Genomic DNA, 21659 nt, shown 5'->3' on the forward strand with positions numbered 1-21659 from the left:
TTAAAAAAAAATCCTGATTTGAAGTGTTTGACAATTTCTATGACACAAATTCACATTACCCAGATGAGATCACTGAAGGCAAAGTGAGGAAGAGATGTGAACCACAGGCTCTCTTTCTTGAGTCTTTCAAAGGTCTTAAAGCGAGCATTTTTTTTTTTTTTTGCATTTACATTGATTCTAACCAAACCAACTTCACTGCATCTTTGCTGCATCTGGGTTTCACTTTAATAAAACCAAACCATGATAATACAGCTCAATGGCTCCAATTGAGAGATGGAGACTTAGCCTTCTCCCCTTACTGAACCAACAGCTTGTAGCAGAAGCGAATCCAGATTGTGCAAGTGCTGCAGCTAATGCCTCGTCTTCGGCAATGCTCAGCCTGGCAGAAGCCAGCCACCATACAAGAAATCCGACCACCCTGAAAGCTCCAAGCTCTGAAGAAGGCCACGCTAACCAGGAGAGAGACAGAGACGGAGACAGAGACAGAGACAGAGACAGAAAGAGGAGGCTGGTCAGCCCCGGCTGTCCCAGTCGTTCTAGCTTAGGTGTCAGGCACATGAGTGAAGAAGCCATTCCAGACAGCTTCAGTAGACGTGACATGGAGAAGAACCAGGGAACCCAACCAACAGCCAGAACAAAGACCTCCTCTCTGTGATCCTAGTGAAGCCTTTCCAGCCATCCAGACTTTTGAGCCACGCTTCTGAGGCTGCAGACATTGTGGGCCACTCCCTATTGTGTCTTGCCTACATCCCTGACCCAGAAAATCATGAGCTTAAATAAACGTTTTGTTGTTTTAAACCACCAAATTCGGGGCACTATGAAGCAATGTTCTATGTAGAGCTCTTCAGAATTAGAAAATAACCATTTTGCTACCCCTAATGAAATAATGGATCTACACAAGGAATAATGAATTCTAAACTCCTAGGGGAAAGCACGGTGGGATGAAGACCACACCACTTGAAGCCACTCGTGTTTCTTAGCATTCCCAAAAATGGGAGAGCCAGAGATTCTGTGCCTCCTTCTGCTGCACGGTGCAAGAGGAAGTACGAGGGATCACCCGTCAGATATTGTTTCCTGAAAAATTCGGTCTGAATCTAATCAAGTATTTAGACCCAATTACTACTTTACAGGAAATACAGGCCAAAGAAAGCAAGTTAATGAGGAAGCAACCCAGTAAATCCACAATACAGGACATTCTATTTGACCCATAACTCAGTTTTCTACAGACCAATAGCATGAAAAAAGGGGAAAAAAGACAGAATAGACCTAATGACCAGAAGCAACATATGAGCCTTATGTGTAACCTGTTTCAAACAGCCAACTATAATAAGATATCTTTGCAATATTGAGGGAAATATGAATGAGTATTAAATGGGTATTAGATGATTTCAGGGAATTATTTATAATGATATTATAAATCAAGCACATGTATATAAAATATATACCGTGTTATGTATAATAATAGCATGGTAGTTTATATTTTTTAAAAAGTCCTTACTAGTTACAGATGCATATTGAATGTTTCTGTGTAAATTAACATAATGTTTAGAATCTTCTTTAAGGGCACCTGGGTGGCTCAGTAGGTTAAGAGTCTGCCTTTGGCTCAGGTCATGATCCCAGTGTCCTGGGACTGAGTTGGGCTCCCTGCTCAGCAGGGAGTCTGCTTCTCCTTCTGCCCCTCCCACACCTTCCCCACTTGTGCTCGCTCTTGCTCTCTCTCTCAGATAAATAAATAAAATCTTAAAAATAAAATAAAATATTTCAGCACAAAAAAGGGGGTTACTGAAAGACGAAACAAGACTGGCAAACGATTGATAGTTACTGAACCTGGATAGGTGGTACATGGGGTTTATAAAATATTCTCTTTACATTTGTGTATGCTTGAAAATTTTCATAATAGTTATGCAATGAAATAAATTATATGTTCATCTCAGTTCTTCTGCAGAAGTGCTGTCAATCAGTTCCTGCTTGCCTGGATTGTATCCTCTAGCATCATTCTCAGAAAAGGTTCTTGGGAATACTAGTCCCTGAATTCTTTGATATTCAAATGTTGGCCTCTTCTCTACTTGAAGGACTGCTTAGCTGGTTCACACTTTCTCTACTTGAGTATATTTTAAGCGTTATTCCGTTTTCTTTTGTTACCAGATGTTGCTGAGGAAAAATCCAGTGCCATCCTGATTTATTTCTAACATGATGTTTTTACCTGTATTTTCACATCTTTTTTTTTCTTTTTTTAAGATTTTAGTATTTATTTGAGAGAGAGAGAATGCAAGAGAGCATGAGCTGGGATGGGTGGTGGGGGGAGGTGCAGAGGGAGAAGGAGAAGCAGATTAGGCCCGAGTGCGGGGCTCAATCCCAGGACCCTGAGACCATGACCTGAGTCAAAGGCAGACACTTAACCAACTGAGCCACCCAGGCACCCTGTAGTTTCACATCTTTAAAGTCTTTAAAGTCCAATAATGTTAGTAGATCTGCCTTCGGATAGGTCTTTTGGATCAGTTTTCCCTGCTCCAAGTTACATTCTTATATTATGGAGAAACATTTTCTTTGTTTCAAGAAAGTGGGGCTTGTGAATTTCCTCTTCTTCCCCTTATTGCATTATATGATTTTCAAGAAACTTTATGGTTTTGGATTCAGAACTAAGCCACTGCTATGCTCTTATTGGAATTTCATTAATTTCATAATAATTGTTAAAAACTAAATTATTCTTGTGGTCTTGATTCTTATTTCATCTATTCCTCCCCTCTCTTTCCCTCTGCCTGCCCCTGCAACCTGAATAGAGTCACTTTGATTTTTTGACACTTGTAGCCCCTGACCTATGAGGTAAATAGCAGGGAGCAGGGGAGCCACAGAGGTACCTCTTAATGTGGTAGCTGCAAGGAAGAAGATTTCTCTCTTTGTGTGGTTGTGGCCTTGATTGTTACCATATACTCAACCCAATCCCATCATTGCCCAAAGTTCCCAAGGGACCCTAGACTGCCCTGAGGTGCTGACGAAGGAAGGACCCGGCTCTGGTTCTAATCATTATAGCAGTGGCTTCTGACTGTGCCTTAATGAAGCCCAACATGTGTACTGGGACATAATGAGATTTGAAGAGAGACAAAAGGGCAAGCCGAGCTGCTGAGGCTGGAGGCTGAGCATGGAGGGAAGCCCCAGAAAGAAGCCTTCAAGCGAGAGCAGTAGCGGCGCTTTGTACTTAACCTATCTGAGTAGGATTTTGATGAAGGGCACTGAGTTAGTTTAATCCCTTTTGGGATTGGAGCATATTTATTACGAATATAAAATGTCCTATTTGAGTCTGGAAGGAAATCTGCTTTTAGGCGGCTTCAAATAATATTTTCTTTTTTTTAAAAAGATTTTATTTATTATTTGACAGAGAGAGAGCACATGCGGAGGGAGAATTAGGCTCCCTGTTGAGCAGGGACCCCCCTACCCTAATGTGGGACTCGATCTCAGGACCCTGAGGTCATGACCTGAGCCGAAGACAGACGTTTAATGGACTGAGCCACCCAGGTGCCCCTCAATTAATATTTTCAATGTTCATTTGGTTAAGGTTGAGTGATGCAGAAAGAACACTTGTGCAGCTGTAAGAGAGATCATATTCTAAATTTTGCTCTTCCGCTAAGGAGGGAAGGCAGAGTTAATGTTCATTGACAACCTATTATGTGACGGATACTTTACATATGGTTTATTTTTAAAATTTCCCAGGCTGGGGAGGAGGGATTACTGCTTCTATTTTTATGAATAACACTGATGTTCAAAAAGGTCAAGGTTAAGCCACGGGTAAGAGAATAGAGCCTAAATTTGGACCTGGATTCATCTGATCTCTTAACTTCCACCACAGAAATGTTGTCTCCTGTTGGTGTATTCTCAAGTAATTATTTAAGCTTTAAAAACATGTTTCCTCATTGGTAGAATCAGAGTGTTGGATTAGTACATCTCTGAGTTTCAACTTTGTTGTCCTAAATCTTACAGCCAGTAGCACATGAATTCCATCAATGGGCTTCTTGGTGTATTCCTGGAAATTCATGTCTAGCTCTCAGGTTCCTGGCCTCTTTCCCATTTGGCACAGCTCTTCCACCTTGGGTTTCTAAATTATAGGAGTAGTCTCCAGACTTTAATTTCTATATCGTGTGAGCCCATCTTTCTGTCTACATGACTAGCCGTCTTTTTACAGTTTCAGTTTTCCTGATCCTATAACCACACCCATGTTAGAGAAAAATCTTTAAAAAGTTTTAAATTATAATGAAAACTGAGATGAAAATGGGGGAAATGCATTTATTATTTTATCTAGTCACATTCTCTAGATCATCTCCAGGAATAGGATTAAGTAAGAAAACTATGAAGTCTGGTGATATGAGTAATGCTGCTTAAGAATGATACCTCAAAATATATACATGTCTGGGCAGAGTACATAACCCATGAAACAGTTACTATTTGCACTGTAACAACATCTCGTTCCTAGATTTTAACATGAATGGATATGCGTCTGCATTAATAATGATTGCTGATGGTATCAACTTTCTCCCAGCGTTTTTTGTTTTTGTTCTTGGTTTGTTTGTTTGTTTGTTTGTTTTGTATTTGAATTATGGGAGGAAACACAAGGAATAGTAATTAGTGTTTTTAAAAAGCTCACTTCCTTAAACACCTGGGTGACTAGGAGTGGGTCTCACTGACCCTGTATAGGAAATAAGCAGTTAAAAAAATATATAGTCACAAACCAACATTTGATCATTTTCCATCTTCTTTGGAGTGAATGTCCTAGAAGAATCAGCTTCCCTCCCTATCTCCTTCCCAAGAGATAAGTGAGTCATCCCAACCACTGGTGGGTTTGGTTTTTTTTCCTTTCAATCAAGACTATCCAATTTTTTTTTTCAATGACATTTTATTTTATTTGAAACACTTAAAAGAGATAAAAGGAGAGGTGGAAGAATTGGGACTAAGGATCTGGAGGACTGGCCGCCCTCACATACTGCCCTCTGCCTTTACAGCAGTCACCCTATGGCACCAACCAAGGAACACAGTTTGCAAACTCTTGTTTTAAGGCAGAGGAGACCCATGAAGATGCTTGGGGAGCATTTTAAAAGTTCTGATGCCTGGTCTTATTTCCAGAGACCATCACTCAATTGGTCAAAAGAAGGGCTTGGGCATCTGGATTTTTTTTTTTTTTTAAAGCTCTAGGTGATTCTATGGAGCATTAAGAATTGAGAACCCCCACCCTGGAGCATCACTGAGAGGGCAGGGCAAGTCTGAACAAAATCTTACTCTGACATGCACTAAGAACCCCGAGCAAGGAGGCCACAGAGTGTGGCTGTCTTCCCCATGGTCTCTGAACCTTTAGGCCCAGCAGGACCTTGCTTCAGCCTTTGGAGTTTGGCTCCCCCAGAGTATTCCCTCAGCCGTTTTCATCTCCTGGGAAGGAATTCCTTGTAAATAGAGTGACAAAACGCTCCCAACCCTATTGCTATTTTCGTTGCACACACTGGTTTGTTTTGTAAGTCAGGCTCTTGTGAATCTCATTCAAATGAGTTAAGAAATAGAAATAAAACTGAGACTCTCCAACGGAAAGTTAGGACAGCCTAGATCTTCATGTGCCGACGTATCTGGAACATTAAAGGCTCTCACCCGGGTCATCTTTGGTAACAGTGCCAAGGAGATAAGACTCCTAGATGAAGCCAGATGTCCTATGAGACCCGATCATACACAGAAAACTGGAAGATGGGCATTTGTAGGTAAGGGGGGGATAACTTGCAGAATTTACTGACAACTGAGCCTTAAGAGACGCTTCTCTGTGACTAAAGGAAAATAACATTACACAAATGTCGTCATAATAACAGCTTACGGGTAATTTTCCCACAGGTGCCCACTTTCATTTTGGAACTCTGCCGTGAGTAAGTGATGTGGTCTGCTGGGTTGGGCCGGAGCAGTCCACAGATCCCCCAGACCTCGTGGCTATGCACACACATGCTTTTCCACAAAAGAACTCTTCCTACGCTTTTCTTTTTTCACCCCTCCCAGAGGTACAAAGGGGAATAAATCAAGTATGTGTGGGTGTTTATGTAAGGCAGTGCTTGCCCACTCAGAGGGGGGAATTAAGCCTAAATGGTTATATTCCTTTAAACAAGTTTCTTATTTTTACTAATCCATCTGCTATATTTCTGGCCCCAATGGGAAGATTTCTCAAAATACTCGATGAGTTCCTTCTGATGTTAATATTCATCAGTTTTTAAATATTGAGAATTTTATGACTATAAAGAGTTTTTCTTTCCATTTAATTTTTTCCACTCCCTTCTTCCCTGCTCAAAAATGTTACTAAATAGGAAAATGGCCTGACATTCAGCTAGCTGTGCGGCCAGCCTTCTCTGGAATGCTGTGTGGTTCTGGGCTGTGACTTCCATGGAATTCAATCCCTGTTTATCAAGGGCTCCCACTTATTTTAATATCATCTGTTGGAAAAAGTGGAAAAAATAAAGCCATTCAATAGGCCCCTAATACTACGTTGTGAGTTAGCCTTTGAAAAATAGTAATTAATAACAAAAGAAGATGTTCTGTCTAGGCTTAATCTGATTAGCTTCCATTGTTGGGGCAGGGAAGAAAGGAAGCGTGATCCTAGGACCGCATTGAGGACCTTGAAGGCAAGGTCACACAGTGCCCTCCCCCTGGGATCCAGCCCATCTGCACCGCCCTGCAGGGTGGGGGAGAGGGGAGCAGCTCTGTGTGACCTGGTCTCCAGTGGCATGCCGTCACCTGTGAACATTCAGGTGCCACTTCCGTCCAGGCCTTTTGGATTAATGGCTGAGCCTTTCACTGATTTTCTCCCCACCTCTTCAGCTCCCCACACAGGTCACGTGGTGAGGAATGCCCGGGTCCCAAATCCAACCTAGACTCTGAGGACCCTGCTGTTCTAATACCTCAGTTTCCCACTTCAGTCTTCTGGGTGGGAATGGGAAGCACATGCAATAAAGGCCACATTCTCAAACATCTATTTACAGATTATTCTAGCATAAAACAGTGGCAAGACACCTAAATATTTTAGAATGGCTGTGTGTGTGTGGGGGGGGTGTCTCTGAGCTGACAGTCACAACTGTTGGCTGTCTGATGTACGTGAAATAAGTGGTCAGCCACCCTGTAACCTCTCCCCGTTTCTCACCCAGAATTACCTGGATTGCCTGAATGGAAGCTTCCCTCCATTAGCATCTGTGTGGGGAGCACAAAGCCTCCTCTCCGTGTCCTGGAAGGCAGAAGGCTGAGCCAGGGCATATCACCTGGTGATGCGGGCCAGGGGCAGTGAGGTGCTCCCATCCCTGGTGAGATGGGCCACCTTTTGAGAGGATCATCAGGGAAGACCAGACCTCCGCCATCAGTGCGAGATTTTAACAAAGGGCAGGGGTTGCCTAGTAATAAAAAGGTTCCAGCTTTCCCTCTATTCTATGCCATCCAGGCTGCATTTCTTAGTCTATCCCTTCAAAGAAATTGTGTGTAAGGAGGAGGAGAGTGTGCGTGTGGATGAGTGGGTGGGGGGGGAGGATAGGGGAGGTCGGAAGGAAAGCAACTTGAGAATTGAGATTTAAATTTGCATTCTGGTTGAAAAAAGAATATTCAAAGGACAGAAAAAAGTCTCCCAATTTTGTGCATAGAATCAGGATGTGGACACAATTCAAGTGTTGTGCATCGTGCTGAGTTCATTACACTTAGGCTTACACCCAGAATTGTGAAATACGATGCCTTTTAGGAAAAGTATTCCTTTTAAACATGTACATTGTTTAGAAAATGGAAGAAGACAGGGGCGCCTGGGTGGCACAGCGGTTGAGCGTCTGCCTTCAGCTCAGGGCGTGATCCCGGTGTTATGGGATCGAGCCACGTCAGGCTCCTCCGCTATGAGCCTGCTTCTTCCTCTCCCACTCCCCCTGCTTGTGTTCCCTCTCTCGCTAGCTGTCTCTATCTCTGTCAAATAAATAAATAAAATCTTTAAAAAAAAAAAAAAAGAAAGAAAATGGAAGAAGACAAATATAATCAGAAAAAAAAAAGAAAGAAGGGCACCTGAGTGGCTCAACTGGTTAAGGGTCTGACTCTTGATTTTTGGCTCAGGTCGTGATCTCGGGATTGTAAGATGAAGCCTTTATCAGGCTCCACGCTCAGGGGGGAGTCTGCTTGGGATTCTCTCTCTCCCTCTGTGGCCCCCTCCCTCCATGTACGCTCTCTCCCTCTCTTTCTAAAATAAATCTTTAAAAAAATTTAAAAAAAGAAAGGAGGGAAAGTAAAATACAGAAGCATAAGGAATAAAGCCTGTTTTGCTTTGTTTTTAAGAGAAAGAAAAAAACCTAAGATATGCTGATGTCTCTGTCTTGAATGGCCTGGCTCAAGTTCATTTCACCTGGGCAGTTTTCCTATTCACATAAAAAAATCAGGTCATCTCTGGTAACATTCTCTGAAAAAAACAGAGAATGCCAAGAGAAGGGACTGAAAAAGATTTAGAAAAAGAGACAAAAACAAAAGCCCTATGGGATTAGAGGACCAGAACAAACTTTTATGATTGGTTCCTTTATAAAAAATTCAAAAGAAAACCCAATACTGTGGTAGCAACATCATTTTTCTCGGGAGAATTTGGCTATCTCCCTTCCACAGAAGCATCCCTCAGAGTTTATCGTTCTGAGAAACGTCTGCCCTCCTCCGCCTAGCTAGTGGTCTAAAATATTTATTTTCAACAAATAATGTGGTTTGGCTTGGATTGCTTCCCAGAGGACGCTTTTTTTTTTTTTAATTTCTTACTTGATTATTACCTGCAAAACACATAGCAAGGACAATTCTCTTGATTCCAATACCCTATAGTTAACATGTTACATGGAGCCCACTACACTCTTCCACATGGGAATTCTAGCCTCTGGAGTAAGACAAATAATAAGAACAGAGGGTTCATAGGTAAAGAAGACTCATAAATAATTTCCTAGACAGGAAGAATGAGGTCTTTGCCAGTTGCTTTGCCCAGTTTTGGGAGATCTCAGAATGTTTTTCATACCCGAATCCCCTTCCTGGGGGGCTCCCTGTGATGGCCAGGCTCTGCGTCTCATTCTGCTGCCATTCTGGCCATAGGTAATGGACCAGGATGGGCATTTGCGAGCCTGGGCAGTCAGTCCACAGCTTGGCTATGGGCCGGAAGATGCATGTCAGGGAAGCTCTACCCACGGAGGGCAAGTGATTGACTGGACAGGTCAGAGGGTCTTTTGGGGACTTTGAATATGAGACACAGAGAGTCACAGAAGACAAAAGACACCCAGAAAGAAGAGAGTAAAGGAGAGTAAGCAGAAGTCCTGAGGTGGCAGAGTCACGGGGGTGGAGAGAAGATAAAGAAAAGGAAGATGTTAGCAGGTAGTTGCAAGAGCCAAGTAAGCAGAGAACAGTTGAGTCACCAAAATGACAAGGACCGAAGCCAGGAACCACAGATGCCTGCTCCTGACATGACAGGGTAGACTGAGGGATTTCCTGATTTCTGCTTGGCCAGGAAGCCTAGCTGTTGTGTCCCAGAGCACCCTTACCATCAACCACTCTGACCTGACCTAACCCACCAGCCAGTGGCGTGAAGGAGTCTACCCAACACAATCTGGCTCCATGATGAATTTTAGAACACATTTCAAATATTTTCTAAAGTAAATGGAAATGATTTATTTAACTGATCAATTTTATCTTTAATTAGCTTCTCTTGATAATGCAATCTTACCATAAATGGGTTTGGAAAGTATGAAATACATTTTTGTGCAGCTAAGGAGATGTTTTTCAGCTCTTAGACTAGAGAAGGGTATAATTGTATTTTCTACCTGCCCTTATAATAAACTGGAAGTGATAGATGCCTGCTAGTAAGTTAAGTATAATATCTAATGATTTGATTACCTATTTAATGCTTGCATTTTTTTTTAAATCACAGTTGACCTCAGTGTAGGAAGACCAAATCTCCCTCTTCTCCTGAAACTTTCTACACTCATATAAATAGTGGTGAAAAAACCCTGAATGTTTCAATAAAATTATCAAGATGAGTTCACTGTCCATTATTTAATGAGAATCAGCTCTTGTCCTGTCCAGGATCCTATTCAGTTCAAATCGTGTTATTGCAGATCGGCTATTGTGAGCCACCAGACTCTTCTGGAGCACTGGATTTTCGATGTGGTAAATCTTGCTTGAAGTAAGGGAGCTCCTGCAGGTGCTGGGAGCCAGGGCGGGAGGGGCAGGCAGGCTTTGATTCGGAGCTGAATGTGGACCACTGCCCTCTCCTGGACGGAAGAGGAGGAGCACCAGAGTGTGCTTGAGGGAAAAGATCTACAAATATTTTCCAAATTCACTTCGACAATTTTTAATGAATGTCTACAGTGTCCTGGTTTGCCTGGCACTGCGGGCCAAACCCCAAGAATGTTTGAAATTATCCATTCCTTTGAAAAGCTTACAGACGGGACGGGGCAATGAAATTTCCCAGCGATGAAAGATAACCTCACTCCAGAGTCAAATCAAAGAAACTCAAGAAAATTCTGTATTATTTCCATTCTTCGTACAGTACTTTGGCTGTAGTTAGATGGAGAACAGAAATATATACCCCCCCCCAAAAAAAAAAAAAGCTGGTCAACTGCAAATTCTTGGAAGATCAGCAGGCACAAAACCCAGTAAAATTCGATTTCGCAGACTAACACAGTAAGGTAAGTGCAGACTCATGTCACTCTTTTTTCACAATAAAAATGTTCTCAGTAAAGGTAATAATCATGGGTTCCCTTACATTTCAGAAGTTGTTCCGTCATGTCTGCTTACTCATCGTGACTGCAACTCCTGCCTCCTAACAAAGAAAACTGAAGTTTCACCCTTCGGCACATTTCAGAAAATGGACCTGGTCCATTTCAAGCTTACAAGCCCCTACCCCAGATGTGTGTCTAAGCCCCGCTATACCTTTCAGCGGGCGGCCGCTTAGCGACCAACGTACCATGGTATCCTCACTCCTTTGGACTTCCAGGGAAGACAGCACAAGTTATTAGCCAGTCCTGTTCTGAGGTTCGTGGCCCATAATGTCAGTTAACGGCACTTGGAACAGTAATAAAATAGAGGAGATTTACTAGTCATGGGGGAGAGAACAGATTTGGTTATAGAGAAATCCGTAAAGAGGCACTGGCTGGATTTAACAAATGTCAGCATTTAACAGAAAGTGTGCTCTTTGGCCTGTTTGGTACCTCCATTTGCAAGACTGTGACACCATCCTGCTAAGAGAGGAATGCAGCTTCCTTCCTCTCATCTCGCGTCCCCTAGCCAGCTTGAGCGACCCTGAGAGGTGAGGCTAGTTCCTGTGTGGGCCAGCAGTTTGAGTAGGGTCAAACACGAGGCCATCGAAGTCAAAAAATGACCACAGAAATGTATGTGACAACCACACCGACTCAGGTCCTCTGTGCTATTTGTCTGATGATTGCTTCTCAGCTCCACACTCTTCATGGCCCTGCTTGGGAGGCTAGACGTAGATCTTGCAAACATTTCTCCTTTGGCAGTAGAGGGTTCCGTAGGGATACAGCAGGAGGATTGACTTCTCTTCCTGCCCCGGGGGGGCCTTTTCTTGGCTTACTCCTGCTGAAAATGGTGACTGGCCAGGCATGGGACACCCAGTGGCACTCCCTTCCGAGTTCTGGCTCTCTTCCCGTGGTTCCCTCACTGCCGGCCTCAGCCCACTTATACCCCTGTGGAGGGTTGCCGTTTACCAGTTTTAATCCACAATTCCCTACCCACCTATCTCAACCTGACAACCCAGAGGCCTTTTCCAGCATCCATGGGCTGCAATCACATGTCTCCAAAGACGTTTGAACCCCAGCCATGAGAAGAGGGTCCCTCTTCAAACTGTGGTTCTTCTTTGGGTATTTTCCCTCAGCACTAGGACATTCTTTAGCACTTTTTTCCCTTAGTAGCTAGTCCCATATAAATAGTTAATAATGTTTTCTAGTAAACCTTCTTGATTGAAATGATTGTGTGGTTTCTGTCTCTTGATGGGGCCCTCACTGATCCACCTTCCAAGCTGTGGCATTCCCCTCTAAAAATGTCTAATCAAGTTAGATTCGGATGTCCTTGTAGAAGCAGAAAGTCAGTGCTTCTGAGCACAAATCTCTCGCAGGTCGTCATTCTACGGCTATGCAGCTGCCACCATTCTGAAATGACTCAGGAGATTTATGCTTCAAAATATTTGAATTACTTGCATCAATCCAGCCATGGTAGTTTTATGCATTCGGGTCAGAAGCAAGATAAAAGAGGTAAGATCAGTATGATTTGCTGGAATCCTTCTGTGTAGTCTCAACTCTAATCTTAACTAGAATTTTTTTTTTTAAATAAAAATGATCATCCAGTTAAAAAATAACCCCTCTGCCATTCAAGTTCCTCTCTGGATTATATTCCTAAATCTTTTGCCCTTGAGTTGATGCTTCTGACATTCACCATTTAGATTTCCTTCCTGCTGTAGGCATCCTTTCTTATATTGCCTCCTGTGAATACTTCCTTTCAATTATTTCATTGATTTTATATCACTCACCAAAAAAAAATATTGCTCCCGTCATTTAATTAAGGTAAAATTTCAATTTATACTATTAAAAGGAAAATATTGCATTTTTGCTTTTCAGAATTTCCAGGGACAATATCTTGGAGTCCAACTTTTTAACCTAAGGATGAGAATTTTGAGTTTTTACAAGTCTTTTTATACTTTTCATATATCATGTATTTTTCTCTAAAAATTTCATCTTACTGTGACAATAGCCCTGATGTGACATTTATACTGAAAAATTATACATTCCTTCTAACCCTTATAATGACATCATGATGACATTGACCTAACAGTAAAAAGCTTTCCCAGCTTTGATGAGCAGAATTTGTGCTAAGCCAAGCAGTTGTAAACAGCACCAGTAACTAGACGGTATGGGTGCTCTGAGGGAGGCTTTGGAAACTACACCCATCACACTCAGCTCTTTATGAGGATAGTTCCATGTGCAGATTTTGCCTAGGGAAAGCAAAGCCTGAAACTCAGAAAAACTACAGCTGAAAGAGGTCCCACCTGACAGACAGGGAAGCTGAGGTTCCGACAGGTGGCGTGACTTGCTCAGGGTCACACATTGGGAATGTGGCTAAGCAGGATGTGGACTCTTTTTTTTTTTTTTTAAGATTTTATTTATTTATTTGAGAGAGAGATGGGGGGTGGGGAGAGAGAGAATGAGCGGGGTGAGGGGCAGACGGAGAGAGAGAAGCAGGCTCCCTGCTGAACAGAGAGCCTGAGAGCCCGATGTGGGGCTCAAGCCCAGGACCCTGGGATCATGACCTGAGCCAAAGGCAGTCGCTTAACTGACTGAGCCACCCAGGTGCCCCCGTAGGTACATTTTAAAGAAACAATTAATTTTGGGAAAAGCACTGGAATAAGATCAGGAAAAGTAAATTCTCAGCTGGCTTTTTTGACGATGTAACTGTGGCGACATCCTAAGGCTGAGCTATGTCATCAGTAAAATGAGGTTAATGATGGCTATTGTTTTTACTTCACAAGACTCTTGAAAGGGAAAAAAAATAATAGGTGGCAATTACTTTGAGCTTTTCTAAAGAAAGGAGCTGTATTACTAATAGTTTTTCAAATCATTTATAATGCTGCTGACAATCTTTATAAATTATACATCTTATTTAAAATTTGAGGCAATCACCACAAAAGTAGACTTGCATATGATACAATCATGGTTTAAAAACAGATACATTCTAATGTCGCAGGTATATGACTTTAGAATTAGCCTGTCATCTCTTTTTTATATGAAATAAAAGACCTGATTGCAAACTTTTTGAGCAGATTTGGCCTCTGTCACAGGATTTCTCTTCCGACCACTAGATGGCGCAATCTGAGGTCCAAAGCTCACCAAAATGCTGAGTACGCAGGGATGCCGCGGTGAGGGCCTGGTCTGGGTGGGGGTAGACAGACAAAGTCACGAAGTTTCGGTTCTGTCCCTGATCCTGCTATCCTCCAGGGGCAGCATGTGACTATGGTAAATTTCCTCTGACCTTGCTCCCCTCCTCCCTAAAACTGACTCTGTAACAGGAGAGTTTACAAGGATTAATGAGACAATGCTGCTGAAGGCCAGACCTCCTAATGAAAGCTGCCAATTATAAAGAAAGCATCTGTGGGTGAGTCTGCAGCTAAGGTCTGCCCCTTCCTCTGTGTTAAAATGCTTCTGAATTGGGTGACATCATTCCCACATGTGAAAGAACATTTTGCTGGAGAAGTGAAAATGATTAAGTGGGAGGAAATCGGACCTCTGAAGGAAGTACAAAGGGAGACAACCCCTCTGTACAAGAGAAGGGTCAGGGTGACAAAAAATTCTCTTCATTGGAGGAAGGAATCTTGCAAAGGAGTAGAAGTGGATTTTCTCCCAGTTTATTGAGGACAGGAGGAGCAGATAAGAATTTCCATGACATGAGAAAAATAAAAAAGACATAAAAAGTTTAGAGGAGAGATGTTTGGAAAGTGAATGTTCTTAGTTTTATATCAAACAGACTTGTTTCTTTTAAGCTTTTTAAAAATTGGGATCAGAACACTGAACATGAGATCTACCCTCTTACCACATTTATAAGTGTACAATATATTACTGTTGATGACCGGTACAATGCTGGACCACAGACCTCTAAAGCTCATTCATCTTGCTTGACTGAAACTTTATGCCCATTGGTTAATAACTCCCTATTTCCTCCTCCCCACAGCCCATGGCGAACACCATTCCCTTCTTTGATTCTATGAATTTGAATATTTTAGATACCTTATCTAGGTGGAATCATGCAGTTATTTGTCTTTCTGTGTCTGGGTTCAACCATGTTGTTTCACAATGCAGAATGTCCCTTTTTTAAAAGTATGCCATTGTATGTGTATACCACATTTTCTTTATCTATTCCTCTGTTGATTGCCTTTTAGGTTGTTTCCACATCTTGGCTGTTGCGCATAGTGGTGCAATGAATATAGGGTGCTAACATCTCTTCAAGATCCTGATTTCAATTTTTTTGGATAAATACCCAGAAGTGGGATTGGTAGGTCTTATGATAATCCTATTTTTAATTTTCTGATGAACTTTCAAACTGTTTTCCATAGTGGCTGTACCATTTTGAATTCCTACCAACAGTGCGCCCTTACGGGTTCCATTCTCCCCACATCTCCACCAAAACCTGTGTGTGTGTGTGTGTCCCCAAGATCATGACTTGAGCTGAAACCGAGAGTTGGATGCTTAACTAACTGAGCCACCCAGGAGCCCTTGTTCTGGGAGTTTTACAGTTTTGGGTCTTATGTTTATATTTTAATCCACTTGAGTTCATTTTTGTATATGGTGTAAGAGTCTAATTCTATTCCTTTCCATGTGGACAGCGAGTTTTCCCAGCACCATTCATTGAAAAGACAATTCTTTCCCCATTGCCATACTCAATGGTAAGAAATGGAAAGATTTTTCTCTAAGATCAAGAGCAAGAAGGATGCTTCTCACCGTTTCTACTCAACATAGTACTAGAAGTCCTAGCTAGAGTAGTTAGTCAAGAAAAAGAAATGAAAGGCATATAAATTGGCAAGAAAAAAGTAAAATGATCTCTTTTTACAGATGATACAATCTTATATATGGGAAACCCCTAAATGCTACACACACACACACACACACACAAACCTGTTAGACTAAGAAGTGATTTCAGTAAAGTGACAGGATACAAAATCAGTTGTGTTTCTATACACTAACAACAAACTGTCCAGAAAAGAAATTAAGAAAACAATACCATTGACAATATCAGTGAAAAAGGATAAAATACCAAGGAATAAACTTAAGCAAGAAGGTGAAAGACTTGTATATGGAAAACTACAAAACATTGACGAAAGAAATTAAACAAAACAAACAAATGGAATGACATCCCATGTTCATAGATTAGAAGATTAAACACTGTTAAGATGTCCATACTACCCAAAGTGATCTACCAACTCAATGCAATCAGACCTCATCAAAACCCCCATGACATTTTACAGAAATAGAACACAACCATCTGCATTCATATATTTTAAATATTTCCCATTAAAACACCTAGTATTTTTATAGCATTGATCATAAACTTGGCTTAGTGAACAATTGTTTTTATTTTTCAAACTACTGCTTCATTATTTCAGTTATATTCTGCAAACAGGGAAAGAGAATTTTTTAACCTGTTCAGTTGTGTGGTAAACTCATTACACTGAGACTAGAAGACCTGGATTTTGATTTCAACCACGTTATTCATGAAATAATGAAATAATGAGAGATGAAATGAAATAATGAGAGTAATCATAACAAAAATTGGGAAAATCTTTGATTTGGATTGTGTTTTTGAAGGCATACTTTTTTTTTGTATATACTAGTATTTAATTTTTATCATAGTCTTTCTGGGACTCAGTTTTTTTTTTCTTTTTTTAAAGATTTTATTTATTCATTTGACAGAGAGAGACAGCCAGCGAGAGAGGGAACACAAGCAGGGGGAGTGGGAGAGGAAGAAGCAGGCTCCTAGCGGAGGAGCCTGATGCCGGGCTCAATCCCAGAAGGCTGGGATCACGTCCTGAGCCGAAGGCAGATGCTTAACGACTGAGCCACCCAGGTGCCCCATGGGACTCAGTTTTCCTATCTGGAAAATGGGAACAACTCCTACTCTGCCTGCTTCACAGGGATACTGCAAGGGTAAAAGACAAAAGAATATGTAAAACTGCATTTGGAATCACAAAGCACTATGTAGAATGATTATTGCCACTCATGTGAAGAGTCAGTATGGAAATAGTAATATTAAGGATCAGGAGAGAAAAGAAGAATGAGACCAACTTAATAGGTCTGTTGTGAGAATCTGGAGGCGGTATCCCTGAACCTTATAAATATCTTATACTCATGTATACTTTCCAGGTTTGTCCCAAATGAACAACACTAGGTTAATAATCGCAGACCATCGGACTGAGGGGATTCTGGCTAAGGATGCATTTCCCGATCTCATCTTCTACCTAAGATGTTTGAGTTGGTCTCAGATGATTCCAGGTTGTCTCTCGTATATGAGGACTGCGAAAGTTCTTAGAGCACATACTTTTACAGGAAGCTTTATTTATCTCGGGAAACATTGCTCTGGGAATAAAATGGCCACAACAATATTCCCTGAGACAGCCAAAGACCATGGCTTCTGTGTATAAGGTGATTATACAAAGAAACCGATTTGTGTCATCAAGTTATGAGGCTGCCCTATTACACTGCCTTTCTGTTTACCATCTCAAAACATTTTTCCCAGTGTGGGACATACACTCCACGCACACTGTGTGGTCAGAAAAATCTATAGATCCTTAAGTGCCTAAAAGCATTTATCTCTGTTCACAATAGCTTTATTCCTGTGCTGAAATAAAATGCTTTTCAATCAGAATCTCTTAGCACCTAATAATGAATACAGATAGAACCTACCCAATGAGAGCAGAAAGCTACAGAACTGAGGACAAATCAAAGATTTTCAAAACATCTTGAAAGAGCTAAAAATGCATTTACCTGGGCAATTATGTCTGTAATTTCTGAATAACTGTGGCATCTTCTTACACAAGATCGAGCCAAGAAGTCTTCCACCAGCCGTGTTCCAATGCCGTATCCCCTGTGATTGAGGAAAGAGTATGGTCTGAAAATAATATTTGAGTAGTGAACGCTATCAGTGTTTAAGAATGGAGTCCTCTGTTTAGCACTTGCATGGATAGCAAAGTAAAGCAAATTGGACAAGTCCAATGGCTATGGGGCAGTAGGCACTGTATTTGTCTTACAGACACACAAGCGGAGAGCAATTATCCGGGAAACATGAACTAGTTTTCTATGAGCAGAGAAGCCTGAGGAGGTAAGGCTGGCCCAAATCTGACAGTGTATATTATAGCTAAGGGAGGTTGGGGTGTGTCACCTAATGTATCTTACTGAAAACTAACTTTCTCACCAGTAGCTGCTGATGGAAACAGAATGAGGATCTAGCTAACTTGTCTGCTGAAGGTGTGGTCCTTGGCTGCTCATTCTTCTCTTAGCAAAGTTCTCATGGTGAGAGGACAAACATGTCCAGGATGGGCTCCAGAAGGAGAGGAAGAAAGGAAAAGAAACATCGATTTTTGTTGCCACTGTAGGTTTCTGCAGTTAGAACTCTGAAGTTTAGCGAAAAGAAAAAAAAGTGACATTTGGAAAATTCATTTTCATGCGAGGGGATCTGAATCTATGGGACTTGGGAGAAAGTACTTGTACTATCTGTTAGCTCCACCCCACCGCGAGTGGATCGAGCCGTGCCTGAAGTACAGTGTTAGGGCCTCTCCCTGAGATGTCATGACACAGCTGAGCACGCGGCGCCAGGGCTGAGCTGACACGTGCGACGAGACAGACCTAAGAACTTTCAATCTAGTTGAACAAATGTGACCTGAATGGTGGAAATGAAAAGGAGCAAGACTGCTTTTGCTAAACAACTGGCACAAAATTGATCTTTTAATTTCACAACCGCATGTACATAGACAAATGAAACGATGTGAACGGAGCAACAGAAGGCCCACCAAGATAAAGACACCACAGTGTGCGAAGGGCCTAAAAGGGGGCAGATATTTGGTGGCTGGGTGGTTGGGGGGAGACGGATTTGATGTCAGAGCGCTCATTAATTCACTAAATCTATGAGATAGCCTATTGCTATTTCGGAGTAGGTAGAAATACTCAATTTGGCTTACTTGCCTTCTGAGAAAACGATTTTATGAGTCTAGCTAGAAAGTTGACACTGAAGAAACCTTTGAAGAACAGAATGTATACTTTGCGGAAATAGTTGTACTGGGACTTAAAAATGTTCCCAGTGTTTTTTAATTTGTATGCACATCTACAGCCTTGGACAGTGGGAAGTGATAGAAAGCCGAATGGGGGGGCGTCCGAGTGCCTCAGTCATTTAAGCGTCTGCCTTCGGCTCAGGTCGTGATCCCGGGGTCCTGGGATTGAGCCCTGAGTCAGGCTTCCTGCTTAAGTGGGGAGCCTGTTTCTCCCTCTCTCTCTGCCCCCCATCACGTGTGTGTGCGCGCGCGCGCGCGCACTCTCTCTCTTGTTCTGCTCCCACTCAAATAAACAAATAAAATCTTTTAAAAAAAAGAAAGCTAGGATGTTATGGTCAGTGCAGTGTCTGTGTGTGTGTGTGTGTATACACACACACAAATATATATACACACTACACACACACACACACACACATCTTGTTTCGGTCAAAGGGTATGTTTCTGTAAAGTAGATAGTTTATATATCAGATTAAAAATGTAAGATGTTTTTAGCAGAAGCTATTAAAGAAATCCAAATGTGAATTATTGCTGTTCTTAAGGCAAGGCCTTTCTGTAGCCTCTCAAAATTTATTCTTTAATATTTCATTCTTATTTGTTAAAACGTGCACCCAAGTAGCTAACCAAGGTATGTTTTTTCAGTCAAATAAATGAGTTTCTTCATTTTCTACCGCTGTTCCACAACACAATGCAAATTTAACATAAGCTACATAAAATGATGTGTGTTCTGGAAATGCTCTATCAGGTGTTCAAGTACAACCTAAGGGTAAAATAGTTTAAGCAGCTCTCACTATTACACACGTTTTATCTTAGGAAGTACTCCTGGCTAATGAAGAGGAAATGAAAAAAAAAAGTTACATGGGCCAAAATAAACACAGGACAATGAAAAAGAACTTTCTAGTAGAAAAAGAAGAAGCTTAGAAAGGGAAGAAACCAGCATTCAAGAAAACCCTTTCAAGCTTTCCTTTATGTTGTCTTTCTTTCTGTTTTCCAACTAAAACCACAATGAACCCTTTTTAAAAGCCCTAAATGCTCAACTAGGCTCAAGTTCCCCTTCAACCTTTCTGACTAAATCTTCTAATTAGTGTAGGCTTTCAGGTGATTGCCCTGTTAGAGTCCGTTTCAGGATCCATAATTAAGAGGCTCAAAAAATGTTGACAGATAGTTTATTATTGAGCAATAATCTGATGCTCGTATAATTATTCTGAGAAAATTAAAGGTTGAATTTGTGCAGAAGGAATCTCCATTAATAAAGACAAGGAGAATGGACTTTATTTTAAAAAGGAAGGGGTGGGTTTCTCCCTTTAGTATATTTTTAAATAAATATGCAGAGCAATGGTAAAAGCATTCAAACAATAAAAACACTACATAGGAAAAAGTAAATCTCTATTCTACATGTAATCCCGTCTTCAAGTTCTCTCAGGCAACTGCCGTTAGTAATTTTTTGCATATCCTGCCACAAATGGTCTATACCTATGTAAGCATATATTTATATTAGAAGGAGTTATATTAGGAGTTATATTAGGGACGAAAGACTTCTGAAAAGAATCAAATTTGATGATCCATCACCTTGTTAAAGGAACAATCTGTTTTTACCAGACTTTTGCTTGTAAGTGACTAGCAAAGAAATGATTTCCACCTAAAAAGGATATGTTCCAAGCTTGATTTTCATAGGGAAAAAATTTCCTTCCTCTTACTTTATAATTTACGACAGCCCAAATGACAATTGTCAGAAAGGGTGTTCAGTTTTAAAATGTGATTCATTGAAATAATAGAAGAGCTTGTGAAGTGGAGCAAAATCATTAGAGTTGGACAAAATTTAGAGGAAGTTAACAAACAATATACATTCCATGAGAATAAAAGACTTGTACTTACATTTTATCTAAATATTTATTCACATCTTCATCTTTTTCATAATCTTTACACAGTTGGGCAACCAGAGCTCCATAGGTGAGGACAAAGAGATCTTTGTTCTAGAGAAAAAAGGATTAGTTTTACTTTCTAGGCAAAGCTATGGACAATGTGTTACTCTATTTTTTTAAACAAAATTTTCCAATTGCAGGCAGCCTTTGAGATCATCTGCTCATTTTTTTCCACCCTCCAACTAATTATTGCAACAATTTTGACTTTTGAGAACAAGCTGTGGCCATATTTGGATCCATTGCTGATGAGAAAAGAGCTGTGAAATGAAATAAATTTCTTAACAGGAGAAATCTTTCTATGTATTTGGTAATATTACATAGCTTGCAAGGTATTTTCATGGGGCAAGGTTTTTAAAAAAATAATTGCTAATATAAATTTCTGTTGTTCTAGAATGGCCTTTGGTATTGGCCGACCATGTTTTAAGTTGGAAGGAATAATTGGTTGAGACTTCTCATGAGTCTGCACAACCCCTAAGGGGTTCCAGATCTGCCGAGGAGACCGTCAGGATGAACCCAACTGTAGCAGCAAATTTGTGAGATGTTGTTTTCTCTATAGTTAGTGAAAAAAGGAGAATTTGTGCTTTTCTTATAGATGTCCAAAACACGGCCTATTTTCAGAGTGAACTGAATATGAAGACTACAACGAAGAATGATTAAGGTTTGGCTTAGTTAGAGAGGCTGAAAGCATGGGAAACAACACGCAAAGCTCAATCAATCCATTTGACAAAGTCTCTCTGTTTTGCTTCTGCTATTGAAAACTATCTAAGAAAGGGACGGAGATACTAGGGATAGTTTATTCCAGTCCTTTCAGTCCTACAGAGGAGGGAATGAGGCCGCAGGAGGAATGAGCGACTTGTCCAACTAGCAGTCAATTGGCAGAGCCAGGGTGGAGCCTGAGACTGCCCGCTCCGCTCTGATACAGCAGT

The 21659-nt window shown here is 41.2% G+C and overlaps 1 protein-coding gene across 1 annotated transcript in view; it reads right to left on the reverse strand.

Annotated features, from left to right (window-relative positions):
• TRAPPC3L (trafficking protein particle complex 3 like) overlaps positions 1 to 21659 on the reverse strand; it is a 34876-nt gene that overhangs the window by 10990 nt on the left and 2227 nt on the right. The window contains exons 2-3 of the mRNA XM_002924092.1: positions 20687 to 20784; positions 17535 to 17634 (exon numbers count right to left, since the gene is read on the reverse strand). Coding sequence (XP_002924138.1) covers positions 17535 to 17634; positions 20687 to 20784 — 198 coding nt within the window. The remainder of the gene's footprint in view (positions 1 to 17534; positions 17635 to 20686; positions 20785 to 21659) is intronic.

The sequence above is a fragment of the Ailuropoda melanoleuca genome, chromosome 10, assembly GCF_002007445.2.
Source record: "Ailuropoda melanoleuca isolate Jingjing chromosome 10, ASM200744v2, whole genome shotgun sequence".
Taxonomy (NCBI): domain Eukaryota; kingdom Metazoa; phylum Chordata; class Mammalia; order Carnivora; family Ursidae; genus Ailuropoda; species Ailuropoda melanoleuca.